This window comes from Tursiops truncatus, chromosome 1, assembly GCF_011762595.2.
Source record: "Tursiops truncatus isolate mTurTru1 chromosome 1, mTurTru1.mat.Y, whole genome shotgun sequence".
NCBI lineage: Eukaryota > Metazoa > Chordata > Mammalia > Artiodactyla > Delphinidae > Tursiops > Tursiops truncatus.
This window is the reverse complement of record NC_047034.1, coordinates 83,138,588-83,153,140: the sequence shown is the minus strand read 5'-3', so window position 1 is coordinate 83,153,140 and position 14,553 is coordinate 83,138,588. Positions and strand designations below refer to the sequence as shown.

Here is a 14,553-nt window from a genome sequence, read left to right as displayed (position 1 = left end):
CCGACCCAGGAGTCACGCGGCAGGCCGCACCCAGACCCGCCCCTCCCATACAGGACGTTTTAATAATGAAAGCGCTAGGTGCTAGTGTCTCAAAAATCAGTAAAACTTTATTCGCTTCCATTCTTTCGCCATTAACAGAAAACTGGAGAAAGCAAAAGTGTTAACGTGTTTACAAAGATAAATGGCCTCTTTACCCAGAGAAGATCAAAACCTCAAACGACAACGGGGAAGATAAAACACCCTCCCCCACATCCCCTGAGCTGACCCTTGTCATCTTAGACAAAGCCTTCAGTCCACTGGCCAGGGACCCTGTACGTGGCCAATTCAAGTTGAGGGCCAAGAAATCAGACCAATCCTTTCCCATGATATAAAGCCGAACAGAAGCTACACCAAGGGTCAAGTGCCTGTACTTTTTACAGGACACAGGAACCAGGCGGCTACTTATAAAAAAAACAAGATTCATTTCAGGCACAACTTTTTTATTATTTTTTGTTTGTTTTTGTTTTGTTTTGAAATCAGTAAAAGAAACTGGGTCCTAGAAGCTGCAGTGATCTAAGCAGCAGCAAGTTTGTGCATTCATCCTTTTGTTTTTCTTTAAATACGTTTAAATTATCACACTGCTGGCACACCTCATTTGCATGAAATTCTGCACCATATATACTAATTGTGGTAAAGTTACAACCCCCATCGGGGGGGGGGGAACTACCCTGGAAGATAATTTTCACTGAAATCTAACCAAACTTCATTAAGTGGACTGTGATAAGATTATAAATGATATGAAAAATAACATTTTAACATTTGGCCATCAACTTAAAGAACTGGTTTGCCTATACAAATTTTTGTAATTTTTAATATATTCTACCATCATATGGTCCTCAGAATTAAAGCATAATGAACAGAAAAGAAAAGGAAAAAGAATGCAACTGAGTGCTAAGGCAGAACATCTTGCCAAAAGTAATGAAGGTAGAGTATATATACTAAGTATCAAGTGCAGAATTTCATAGGGCCAACAAGGTAACAGTCTATATTTTTCACTTACACAGGCAGAAGTGGATTTTGCAATTACCAGTTGCGTTAAATGCACCAAATAAAGCTCCTAAAATTGATTCTATAAGGCGCCACCTTAAGTTTTCCAGGCTGCAACTGTGCATAATTTTAAAATGGTTTTCTTAAATTTATTTATTTTTTTAAACATAACACGAGGAAGGTGTTAAAACTGGTGTAACAGCTCAATAGAATAAGTATTCCAGATTTTGGGAGGGATGAAGAGGGAGATATTCAGAACCCTTCACCAGAATCCCCCCAACTTGATCATAGTGGATTAATGATGTGCTTTGTGGATGTGGTTAGTCAATGACACCAGCTTGACGGATCTTTCTTTCGGCACCAAATCCCTGTGAGGAAATAAAATTGCAGTTAATGACCTGGGTGTATGACAATCATTGTACATTCACAATTCCAAAAGGGACTACCAAAGCATTACTCTCAATCACCACCAATTCTTTTGCAGAGGAGGAAATCTATAGTAAGCCTTCCTAAACTATGTTCAAAGTATCAGGAACACCAAGAAATGTTCCTCTTACTGTAAGCAACCATTACGTTAGGGGCTGAACCAATGTGCAGGGATGCTAACTAGTTATGACAGCAATACTGAAGCACCTTGGTAAAAAGTAAGCTCTTTGAGTTCTGCTAAAATAGGTTCTCAAGTAGTATGCTGGTCTATCAGTTGCCCCCATCCGCCCCAAACCTTGTATGCCCTCATACCATTGAGTTATCTGGTCCCCTTGGCTGACGAAGAACCATTAGGCGAGGAGCACTGGCATCATCCAGGGTGATGTTCTTCAAGCGATTGACCAACCTATCAGGTCGTGGAGCTGCAACAGCCTTGGGGCCCTCGCTGTAACAAAGTCAATAGGTGAGAAGAAGCAACACTCGATGGGAAGAAAAGTACATGCAGAGTAGTGTGTCTTCTACCTAACTACCCAAATGACTCAGTTTTAATGAGGGGAGACTCTTGCCTCACCTAGCCAACTAACTAACTAGCAAGACAGGGCAGACAAGTTTATGTTTTTATTCTGAACTCAATGTTTATTACTGCTTAGGAGCTGGAAGAATCATTTGGGTGAGGGTCATCCCGAGACTGGTCTGCAACCAGAAAACCAGTTCCACAGACACAGAAAACAATGTAGCAGGTATGGAAAAACATTAGAAAAGGAAAATATGAAGAAATATTTCCAGAGACTTCCAGCTCCTCTCATGCTATTTTGTTATTAAAACAAAACAAAAACATAGTGCCAGAAATGCTAAACTACAAAATTTAGACAATGAAGAAATAACCAGAAAGTGGCAGAAGAGGATTAAAAAAAAAGCAGTGATGGAAAAGTGAAAAAATATGATAAAGCAGAGATTACGAAAGAGACAGTCCAGGGAGGTTACTAATCAACAACAACAAAGAACTCACCAGACTCGCCAAACATTACAAGCACTGCACTTGCCAGTGCGCTGATTAAAAATCACTGAGAATTCCACCTCATCTCCTGCCTGTAGCTCAATGCCATCCTGAACTTCTTTCACATGGAAAAAGAGCTTCTTGCTATCTCCTACTTCATAGTTAATGAAGCCAAACTGAAATTTTAAAAAGACAGCATAAAAAAGACATACCACACAGCTGGGAAAAGAAACTCACTTTGAATGAAGCACAATTTGCCCCTAGCTAGTGGGGTTTATAAAATGTGGTGTCAGTGCTGATGCTCGCTGCCTGGGCTATAACAACAGCATATGGGTCTGCAAAACTTGTCAGGGAAGAAATGTATCTTTGAAACCACTGCCATCCACTCTATCATAGCCTGAGAAACAAAGAAAGGTTACCTTGTGCCTACATATATTGTATGAACTACGCTTTTGAATTAAGCAAAATCATTAGGAAGCTGTTACTTGAACATATGCATTGTTTTGATACCTTCCAAAATTATTAAGCTGGGTTATGGTATTATTAGAAACAGCCATACAAAATGTTAGTCACTGTACTGATACCAAAAAATGTCCTCTCTGAGGACTCAGAGAGATTTCCTTGAGATTTAAGTACCAGGAATAGTTTTGTTTGCCCGAAGCTTATTTTATGAACACTTCTACACATGGTTTCTTTCTTTGTGTGGTCTGTAAAAGAAGCTCTAAGCTCAAGTATGAAAAACATTATAGTCTTTCTATCCTGGAAACCTCACTCCAAACTTATTTTCCCCATTGTGTTAGCTATTAATACTATTCTTACTTTCCTTTTGCTACTATTGCCGTTTTTTTCTTTCCATGTGGTTTTCTCTGTGTTTTTAATAAGCTACTTCAAATCACTGAAAAGGGGGGTAAAGTGGAAATAAAAACCAAATGAATGTTGATGGTTCCCCCTGGGCTGAAAAAGTTTCAAGATTTTGGTTACTATTTGGTTACCAACTCATAAAAGGATCAAATTCAGATCAAGAGATATAACCACTTACCTGATCTTTCACACACTCCACTGTGGCCCTACGCAGGGGTGTGATGTTGTAGGCCATAGTCTGTGCATTTTGGCCCAAGACACACAACTGGAACTTGACGCTCTCCCCTTTCTGTAGGCAATCCCCTTTGTTGGCCATCCCAACTATGCCAAATGGATAGACCTCACCTTTCATATCCCCTGTAAGGAGAAACAGGTACAAAGTCTAAAAGCTAATATTTCACGACAGCCCTCTGCTGATGGTCCTAATGAATTTTTAATTTGCTAAAAATATACTCACTAGGAAGATTTTTTTTATACCTAAGAAATTCTACTTTAAAGCTCCAATAAAATCCTGAAAGCTAAATACTACCACAAAAACAAATGAGAACTTGTAACTCATTATCACCTTACTAGCTAATGAAGAGTTTTAAACCACATTTATGGGGGAAAAAAAAAAAATAACACTAGCACTCACAATCTTATTACCTTTTAGCTTTTAAAGCTCTATGGGTTGCTAACATGATCCACTGGATTATCTTCTTCCCAAGTTCACAATATGAGCCAGTCAAAAACATTTCTGATCCATACCCGACTGGGCATTAAACAAGCCAGGCATAGGCAAAAACGCAAAATAGATAAATCATTTCTTGGCATTCCACTTCCTTTCTTTGTTCTGATTGTGGCTCCCTCAAACCTACAGTTACCTTTCTTCTAGATCAGGGCCCATCACACTTTTTCTTAAAGGGCTAGATAGTAAATATTTTAGTCTTGTAGGATCCTGTCTCTGTCATGATGACTCAACTTTGCTGTTGCAGTGAGAAAGCAATCAAAGACAGTATGTAAACAGTCTTGGTTGTGTTTCAACAAAACTTTATTTATAAAAACAAGCTATCTTATTTGCTGAGCTCTGCCCCAGAGTAAAAAGTTGGCTGGAGGTCAGTGCAGGCTATGGATAAAAACCAGGCCAAAGAGTCCATCCAGATGCCTATCAGTTCCCCTGGGTGGTGAATTCACTGAATCAACGAAGGTGGAAAAGAGGGGAAAAACATTAGATGGAAGACGAAGCTTCAAAACTGGGAATGCTTTTAACCGTTCTCTTGATGATTATAGGGGATAAGTGAAGATTTTCTTCTCAAAGTTACGGGAACTAAAAACTTTGAGATTTCCAATAGATCAAGTCATGCAGAAATACTAAAGACAGCTAGTCTGACTTAGTGGTACTAGCAGTAACCACTATTTATTAAACACCTATACTGATGCATATTTAATCTTTATAGAATATTCTGAGGTTGAAGATATTATCCTCATTTTAAAAATGAAGAAACTGGGGCTTCCCTGGTGGCACAGTGGTTAAGAATCCACCTGCCAATGTAGGGGACATGAGTTCAAGCCCTGGTCCGGGAAGATTCCACATGCCATGGAACAACTAAGCCCATGTGCCACAACTACTGAGCCTGCGCTCTAGAGCCCGTGAGCCGCAACTACTGAAGCCCACGTGCCTAGAGCCCATGCTCCTCAAACAGAAGCCACCACTATGAGAAGCTCGTGCACCGAATGAAGAGTAGCCCCCACTTGCCTCCTCTAGAGAAAGCCCGCGTGCAGCAATGAAGACCCAAAGCAGCCAAAAATAAATTTAAAAAAAAAAAAACAAAAAACAAACAAAAAAAAACCCCGAAGAAACTAAGCTAGTAAAGATTTAATTAATTTGACTTAGGTTGTATAGCTAGAAGTGGAAGAGCTGGTATTCAGATCTAGGTCTGTCCGGCTCTAAAACCCATGGTCTTATATTGGGTTAGCTGTATTCCTAAATAAAAGAGCTGTTCTCACCACCAAGTGGGGAAAAGTGACCTTTCTAGTCGCAGAAAACTCTAGGCTTAGAGATTTCAGGGAAGTTTCCTTTTCCACAAAACCTTGCTTTTAGACTATCAAATAGCCAGTGTTGAAGAATTAAGTGGATTGGGGGGTGGGAATGCAAAAGTAAATAAAAGGGTGCATGATACAGAGGAGGAAATGGGGCACTTTGATATTACCTCACGAGTTTAAGTTAGTTGCCCATACCCTCGTGGCCCTTTTAAGGATATGGTGTCACCATGGCATTAGTTTAAGACTGACTTGCTACAAAGTCAATTCATATTTGGAGATGTGTGTATTAGGGTACTGATTCTATTAAAAACAGAAATTTCTAAGAACCTCATGTAGTAAAGGAACATGTTCATCAAGGCTCACTTCCTTCTCTCAAATGACCTTCTCTTCCCCACTTTATGTTCTCCTATGACTCCTAGATGACACAAGATTTATTCCCTTTGTGAGCCAAGCTATCGTCTTTGGTTAGAATTTCAAATCCTCTCATCAACCCCATCATTATGGTAATTCTGCTGTATTAATCATCCAGTGTTCCCTACTAACACTTCTACTGCAAACTTATTTTATGCACAAAGTTGGTCTTTCTGGCGTTAATTGTTTGGGGTAAGGGATGACACCAGGACTCAGGGAGTTGTCAAAGATGGGGAGAAAAAGGCAGGAAATGAAAATGTAGGGGGCCTTGACCTAGAGAAAAGTAGTAGGATCCCCATGGAACCCTGGCTATTAAGTAACAGATACAGTAAACTTTTACAGGAGGCAAAAATGTTTATAGAATTGAACAGTTACTAGGAAATTTTGTTAATACTGATGTAAATAACCAGTGAATAACAGAGGAAAACTGCAAAGTTGTACTAAACCCAGCCAACTTGAATGTCTGATTATCAAACATTAAATGCATATTTTTAGTGTGAGATTTTGTTCTCAGTCTATTTCAGTATAACTCACCGTTAGTAGCTCACATATCAGCCATATGCTCCACAGCAGTCATTTGTTCACAACATAAACCCAGGCTGATCTCATTTCCAAGGGATATAAAAAAATAAAAACCAAGTATTGTGGGAATAAAATCACTTTTCCTTGATTCAGTTTTTAAGGAATTTGAAAATAACTGCCACCCTACCATATTTTAAAATCTTCGACGCACTCATCTGAAGGTAAGGCAAATTTCAAAACAATCTGATAGCGATGTTCTTACCTTCGTCCATGATCTCAATCATTCCTTGGTACTCAGTCTGTGTTGGATCGACACTCCTCAAGGGGCGAATGACTTTACCAGAGTAGATGGTGGGATCAGCTTCCTCAGTAATGCCATTCACTACAAAACAAAAGCATGTATACCTCTCCCTCAACAATTTTATTTAAACTCTATTGCATAGGACCAAAAAAAAAAGCGAACATTAACAGAACAAACGTTAACAGAGGGTTGGCTGGTTGCCTGCCAGTCCTGAAATGCAATACTTCTAAACTACTATTAAAATAAAGATGTTTAAAGACTTAATAAGTATACATATTTAAACATGTCTTGCTCTCTCACCTTTTCCACATGACCAAATATCACCTTTTTAGTGAGGCCTTCCTTGGTCTCTACAAGTATTGCTAACCCCAATACTTATATACTTCCCCAATTTATTTTATCTTAGTATCTTTCTTAACGTACTATATCCGATATTTCACTCATCTTTTTTGCCAATCTGTCTTACTTATTTCTTCACTGCTGTACCCCCAGTTTCTAAAACATTTATTAAACTGAATGAATGTTCTTAGCTCCCATTTCTCTAGAATAACACCAAGAAAAAGTATTATTTGGTGAGTTTACACGAAAGCCAAAAAAGTAAGTTGTAGGCCTTTTAAAAGTCAAAGATCCTAAATAGCAACGATTTCCTTAAGTTGCCATTATTCTTCACATTTAAACTCATTCTTCTCCAAAATCGTCTTCTAGAGGAATGCCTCCTCCCCCAATTCCATGGAGATTTATTATCTTGGGGTTATTTTTAAAAAGAGATATTGAACTGATAATAAACTCAAAGCAAATGACCTAGAAAATCTAGAACAATGGTTCTCAAACTTCAGTGTTCATCAGAACCACCTGAAGGATTTGTTAAAACAGACTGCCCATCTCCAAAGTTTTGGTAGGTCTGGGGTGGGGTCAGACAACTTGTATTTCTAACAAGTAGCCAGGTGATGCTGCTGGATCTGGGGATCATACCTGGAGAAACACTGATCTAGAACAGTAGGCTTTTCTCTCCCTCTCCTACCCCACCCCTCACCCTCCCTACCCAAAACATAGGCCTAATAATCAGAAGTCACAATTCATTACCTGAGTGTGTTTTGTTCACTTTTTCTGCACTGACTTTGTTGCCTTTTCCTTTGGACAAGCTGTACTCGACCATGTCCCCCAGTTCCAGGCTATCAACATCACCAGAGAACTCACTGCAGGGGAGGGAAAGGAAATGACATTTGCAAAAGTATTTACCAAAAACATCAACAGTAGCAAGTACCCTTTATTTCTTCTATCATAATATTCATGGTGTGCTTACTTAAGCTGGATACTGTTTTAAGCACTGACTCATGTAATCTTCAGAAACATCCTATGAAGAGGTACCATTATCCTCAGCTTCAAGATAATGAAACTAAGATGACAGGAGGTTATTTTCATTTGATAAAACTTACACAGGTACTAAGTAGCAGAGCCTGGATTCAAACTGGAACTGTACGGTTCCAAGAGCCCATGCTCTTAACCACTATACTGTAACACCAAATGAAATATACAACTCTCTGGTAGCAACACATAAAACTGTATCTTTTAAAGCATTTTTTTTTTTTTTTTTTTTTGCGGTACGCGGGCCTCTCACTGTTGTGGCCTCTTGCGTTGCAGAGCACAGGCTCCGGACGCGCAGGCTCAGCGGCCATGGCTCACGGGCCCAGCCGCTCTGCGGCATGTGGGATCTTCCCAGACCGGCGCACGAACCCGTGTCCCCTGCATCGGCAGGTGGACTCTCAACCACTGCGCCACCAGGGAAGCCCAAAACTGTATTCTTTTACTGAAGCAGAAAGGCTCCTATCCAATGTTCAAAGCAGGTACAGGTCTTTCTCTATCTTTTGACCACATGTTTTCTATACAGAGGTAGACGGTTAACTTTATATATTGCCAAAATTTCACCAGTATGAAATTTGAGATTAAAAAATACATAACTACCCAATACTAATGTTTTTGACTCCAAAACCAAAGAATGGATTATGGATTGTAAGCTCTAAGTTCCTAAAAGGCATTCCTCACCTGTAATGGAAAAAGATTTCCTTATCATGATTGGCTGTTTCAATAAATCCAAAATTATCCTTCAAAGTTGCCACATAACCCAAGAGCCTCTTGGAGTTGGAATTACGACCTAGGAGTCGCACACAAGTTGCAATCTGCTGTCCAGGCCTCTGTTTGTCACTAATACTAAATTCAACCTGTGAAAAATAACGATGCTCATTAATATCATGTCATTTCACGCCAAGTGGAAATGACAACTCCCCCAGACCTTGCTTTCCACTCTAAATATCCTTTTTATAAATACTCTGATGGAACAGATATTCACCAGAACTACCACTTCTACTTCTCATTCCACTTTTCACAAGGATCAAGTTTTGCTCTCCAGTGTGTATTCCTTATAGATTCTTAATTTCTCTAAAGGACGTCAACTAGAAAACCAGACATATTAAGTATGACAAAAATGAACAGCAATATAAAAACCTTTGGCGTGGTTTTATTTTGATAATGCTTCAGTGACTGTTTTAACTTTCTTACCAATTTTATTAATTTTATATAAGTAATTGCTTTTGACATATCTAATGCTTAAATACTAACTCCTCAAAAAGCTTTAACAAAAAGCTTGCTAGACCCTGTTCTTATTGAATAAGCTGCTTTTAAATAGGAAGATGTTCATATATTAAGCTTGTAAGCACAAAAGAATGTTAGCAAAACTTGCTAAAACTTAAAGAAACCATTTTTCAGGATTTATGATGAAGATGATAACCTTTAACCCTCCCCCCTCTCTCAAATAAACAGAATTATCTTGCCTTGTCTCCTATCTGAGGAGAATTAGATCCTTCCACATCCTTGGCTTGAAAAGCAATAGTCAATTTCACCCCACAGTCATCATAAGCAATAATACCATCCTCAGCCTCCTAAAGAAATAGTCAGAAAACAATGAAAAGAATCAAGAACCACCACCAAAAAAACAATATAAGCACAACTGCAATTATTACAGACTCCTGAGCCAAAGCACTGGTACAGCTGTAGAAATTTCCTACCTAGGGTTCTCTAAAATATGTATTTTTCGTATGAATAATAGACGGTCTTGCCTTTTAACCCAGGGCTGACTCAGTCTGCCTAATTTGGTCTTAAAGTCTTAACCTAATTTTAATGTTGAGGAGGGAACGCTTACTGACAATATGCCTATTCTATAGTGTTCACGGCCAATCAACAATCACCCCCACCCCAAAAAGAAGCCCTATCTTCCTGTCAAACTAATTAGTGTTTTATAAAGAAACCCTGAATTTTTCTCATCTGTACCTCTATTCAGTGAGGAATATCCTTTCCTCATTTATCTCCACCTATTAAATGTCAATGACTTAGTGAAACCATCCCAGATCCTGCCAGTTTAGAATTTTTGCCAAAGCTTTCTCATTGACCTTTTATAGCAATATTTAATATTGTTTGAATCACCTGTTTCTATACAATTCTTGTTATTTACTTAAGAGCAGAGGTCATCTTAGGGATAGCTTCATATTTACGGATTTAGTGGATTTTTCAATAAATGGAGTTCAAATGTGTGAACTGAGTCTACCAAAATTTCGAAGTTTTCAATTGCTTGGATGACAAGTACTATCATTTTAGATGAGTGATGCTAAACTGGGGGTGATCGGGGGACATTTGGCAGATTCTGGAGACATGTCTGGCTGTTGTACATGGGAAGAAGGAGAGATACTGACCTCTAGTGGGCCAGGGATGCTGCTAAACATCCCCAAATGCAAAGAACAGCTCCCCACCCCACCCCCCACTCAAAGAATTATCCAGCTCAAAATGTTAATTTTTTTTTTTTTTTTTTGCGGTACGCGGGCCTCCCACTGCTGTGGCCTCTCCCGTTGCAGAGCACAGGCTCTGGACGCACAGGCTCAGCGGCCATGGCTCACGGGCCCAGCCGCTCCGTGGCATGTGGGATCCTCCCGGACCGGGGCACGAACTTGTGTCCCCTGCATCGGCAGGCAGACTCTCAACCACTGTGCCACCAGGGTAGCCCCCTAAAATGTTAATATTGATGAGATTAAAAACCCTGCTTTAGGTTAGTTCACTGTTAATATTACAGGGAATTCTGAAAGAGACAATACTCCATTATTGTGTGGACAGTGGTTGCCTTTAAGCAGATGAGGAATAAAGAACTGCAAAAATCATTTTGATTAAAACTTACCTTTTCTTTGCCTTTATTTGGGCTAGTGGTTTTAGGATTGGAAAAAGTGGCTTCTTTTTCTACGGTGCCCAGAAAACGATGATCTGAATGGGAGTGGAACGAAACCGTGCCCTTGGGAAGTTTTTTAATCCTAATAGCATGATTTCTTTGGGCAGAGAGCATATCCTACAAATGATAAACAAAAGTAACTTTAAAACCAAAAAAGGAAGGATCAAGAAAACCTCCCATACTTTTCTCAAAAACTACTCACAGGAACCACAGTAAACTCTACTTCATCTGCAATATGGAACTGGTTCCCATCCAGAATTTCACTGAAGTGGAAGAACATACGAGCATCACGATCCACACATTTGATGAAACCAAAACCATCTCTCATGGCAGCAATTACACCCTGAAACCAAAACAATACTTTTACTGGCTGTGCAGATTGTCAAGACAACAACATTCAAGATTGGAAGTATCATCAAGTTAAATTCATTAGGAATTCTCTGTATTAAACAGCCAAATTTTGTGACCACATTTTAATTTTTCCACTTAAATACAAACTCATTGATTTCAATAAAGTAAATTAATCTCTAAGCAATTGCCTGAGACTCCCCAGATGCTACTTCTTGGCCAAGACACACTAGAAAAATTATCATTTTTGAAGTAAATGCATACAACATATTCCATTTAATTTTCAATTCTGTGAAAAATATTGTTTTACAAGAAGAGGAAACTGAGGTTGAAAGAGGTTAAGTAATTTTCCCAAAGCACACAGCTAGTAAGTGGCAAAAACCAGGATTCCAAATAATGCCCAAGCTTTATGACACTGTAACTTCCAGAAATTAAAAATCTACAGAACAATACTCCAAATACCCCAGAAGTCAACTAAAGGCAACTCTCTAATCTCTACTGCAAAAATTTCTGAGTTTAGGCACAGGAGGACTTAAGATTTAGGTTTGAAAAATAAAATAAATGAAGTTCTATCCTCATGTTTTTTTCCTTCATACTAAATTATCAGCTCTGTAAGGGCATTATATCCAGAGTAACTGGCACACGGCAAGTACTCAAATACTTACTAAAATACAATTATCAACCCACCAATGACTTACATATTTACATATTACAGAGATGATGATTATTATTTTTTTTTTTGCGGTACGCGGGCCTCTCACTGTTGTAGCCTCTCCCGTTGCGGAGCACAGGCTCTGGACGTGCAGGCTCAGCGGCCATGGCTCACGGGCCCAGCCGCTCCGCGGCATGTGGGATCTTCCCGGACTGGGGCACGAACCCGTGTCCCCTGCATCGGCAGGCAAACTCTCAACCATTGCACCACCAGGGAAGCCCGAGATGATTATTCTATAATCAGTTTTGAATATAGCCTAAACAATACTCTGACATTTAATCCTTGCTATATCCTGATGGTAAGCAAGCTATTCAACAATGTACTCCATAGTGTAAAGCAAAGTAGATCTAAGAAACTAAACATGCATTAAAGTTTAAAGCACATTGCAAGTGTCAAACAAGATCAGTTCTCCTAACAGTTAAAAAGTTTCAAGAAACTTAAATTTTCATTGAATGTATCCAGTTCTACTGACAACACTGAGATATACTGTAGATGTTATGACTCCAAACAGAAGCAAATGTAAATTACATCTGATAAAATTAATTCACGAAAACGGAACTTGTAAAATATGTTTCAGCAACAATTCTGGCGTATATCATTTCCAGACATATATTCACTAAGAAGAATTTGCAAAGTCCTGCTGTAAAAACGAAAGAAACAAAACCTACTTTGTTTAACCTACTGTTTACTAAACATTTTATGAACAGTCTGGAAAGATCTACTTTCTACAACGATGAACTTAAATCTTCTCAGTCTTCATATTTAAGGGCCAGAGAATCACTGACTCTCAAAAGACCTTAGAAATCATCCTCTCCAGATTTTTTTTTTTTTTTTTTTTTGCGGTACGCGGGCCTCTCACTGTTGTGGCCTCTCCCATTGCGGAGCACAGGCTCCGGACGTGCAGGCTCAGCGGCCATGGCTCACAGGCCTAGCTGATCTGCGGCATGTGGGATTCTCCCAGACCGGGGCACGAACCCCTGTCCGCTGCATCGGCAGGCGGACTCTCAACCACCGCACCACCAGGGAAGCCCATCCTCTCCAGATTTTAATTCTACAATTTTCTCTCATCTATTTCAAGGTAACTGGCAGAGCTAAGTGTCAAACCCAGATTGACTCAAGTGTCTGTGTTCTCAATCACCTTAATAAGGTAATTGCCCAATATTGTCAAAACTCAAAGAATTTTGAATACCATATTACAAACTTGACTGTAACATTGCCCTGCCGCCTCCAAGACTGGGTACGTATCTAATAATACCCAACACTTACCATTTCTCTAGCTTCATTAGTGAACTGAAATGTATTTGACAGAACTTCTATGTTGGTTGCTCGTTCTAATTTGTCACGACGGTCTGTTGAAATATTAAACCTAACATGGTCGCCTTCCAGCAGGGTCACCTTGGATTTCGTATCTTTGTCTCCAAAGGGAAGTTCTTTAGGAATCACAAAATCAACTTTGATGCGTCCTGGCAATGGGTCATTCTGATGAAAAGGAAAAACTATTTTAGCTGGAGATTTCTCACCCTTCCTAGTTCTAAGTCAAACAAGAAGAACACACAGCAAACCCATTTTATAACAGATAGCTCCCTAAAGAAAAAAAAGGTGTTGATAACATAAGTCCAATTTGAAAGGTTTGTGTTCTATGGTCACATGACACAACCATAAAATCATGATACTGCAGTTAAGATCCTGCACTCTGATACTGAGAGATTTTATTTAAGGAAAAGAATTTCAGTCTTTTATGTTCTACATTTCCTTAGCAATGACACCACTGGTCTCATCTCTTCACCCCACCCCACCCCCACCCACCAACAACAGGAAAAAAAACCAAACTGGGATGCACGCATGCACACATGAATTTTTTCCCCAATCTAACCAGTATTTTTTTTGCCCCCTTCTCCATATCACCCAGTTTAAAAAAAAAGAAAGAAAAACATATTCATGGATGTACCAATGGTTTCTCATATAGTTTAATTACACACATAAAATACTTAACTGCTCCACTGTCACAAAATTACATTAATTGAAAGTAATAAAACTTCTGTATACCATACCGTATTATTCTATTACTGATGAGGTGTAAGATGACTCTTCTGAAAAAACACTATTTACCTGGGTTTTACTGGGTACTTTTGGGATAACTTTGGTTACAGTTCCTTCAAAATGTTCAATGCTGATATCTTCAAAAATGACTGTTCCTTGAGGCAATAGTCTGACATCTGTTGCAACTTCTTTACCCTAAATCAGAAGGGAGTGGAGAGGGCGAGGGGAACCATGTCACTTTAAGTGTTTCCTAAAATTTTAACTCACTACTTATCTTAAAAGAAGGCCAAAGATCAAGTTATTCAACTATCTTATCTTACATTTCTGTCCTTGATTGTGAATTCCACGTCATCTCCAGGCTGCAAGGTTTCTAAGTCACCCTTAAATTCACTATAGTGAAAGAATATCTCCTTTACAATATCACCTCTTTCAATAAAACCAAACGCATCCTAAAGCCAAACAAATATGAAGAAACAGCAGGAATATTATGTACTATTCAGTGCACATATTTATGATTACAATTTACAATCAATAAGCCTTTTCACAAAATTATACTCCAGTGGAAACAATATTACTTGATAAAGTCTAATATTAATATCAATTAAATGGCCCATTTTAAA

At 38.9% G+C, this 14,553-nt stretch overlaps 1 protein-coding gene across 5 annotated transcripts in view; it reads right to left on the bottom strand.

Annotated features, from left to right (window-relative positions):
* Positions 1–82: 82 nt before the first annotated feature.
* Positions 83–14,553, bottom strand: part of CSDE1 (cold shock domain containing E1) — a 37,221-nt gene continuing 22,750 nt past the window's right edge. For 4 of the 5 annotated variants that reach the window (XM_033861445.2, XM_033861439.2, XM_073809280.1 and 1 more), the window contains 13 exons: positions 14,254–14,382; positions 14,003–14,128; positions 13,160–13,372; positions 11,036–11,176; positions 10,786–10,950; positions 9,395–9,502; positions 8,610–8,785; positions 7,650–7,762; positions 6,528–6,647; positions 3,489–3,667; positions 2,462–2,625; positions 1,765–1,897; positions 83–1,394 (listed from right to left, as the gene is read on the bottom strand). In XM_033861445.2, the coding sequence (XP_033717336.1) occupies positions 1,347–1,394; positions 1,765–1,897; positions 2,462–2,625; positions 3,489–3,667; positions 6,528–6,647; positions 7,650–7,762; positions 8,610–8,785; positions 9,395–9,502; positions 10,786–10,950; positions 11,036–11,176; positions 13,160–13,372; positions 14,003–14,128; positions 14,254–14,382 (1,815 nt within the window). In that variant the 3' untranslated portion in view covers positions 83–1,346. The remainder of the gene's footprint in view (positions 1,395–1,764; positions 1,898–2,461; positions 2,626–3,488; positions 3,668–6,527; positions 6,648–7,649; positions 7,763–8,609; positions 8,786–9,394; positions 9,503–10,785; positions 10,951–11,035; positions 11,177–13,159; positions 13,373–14,002; positions 14,129–14,253; positions 14,383–14,553) is intronic. The other variant, XM_073809285.1, reaches the window with a different exon arrangement.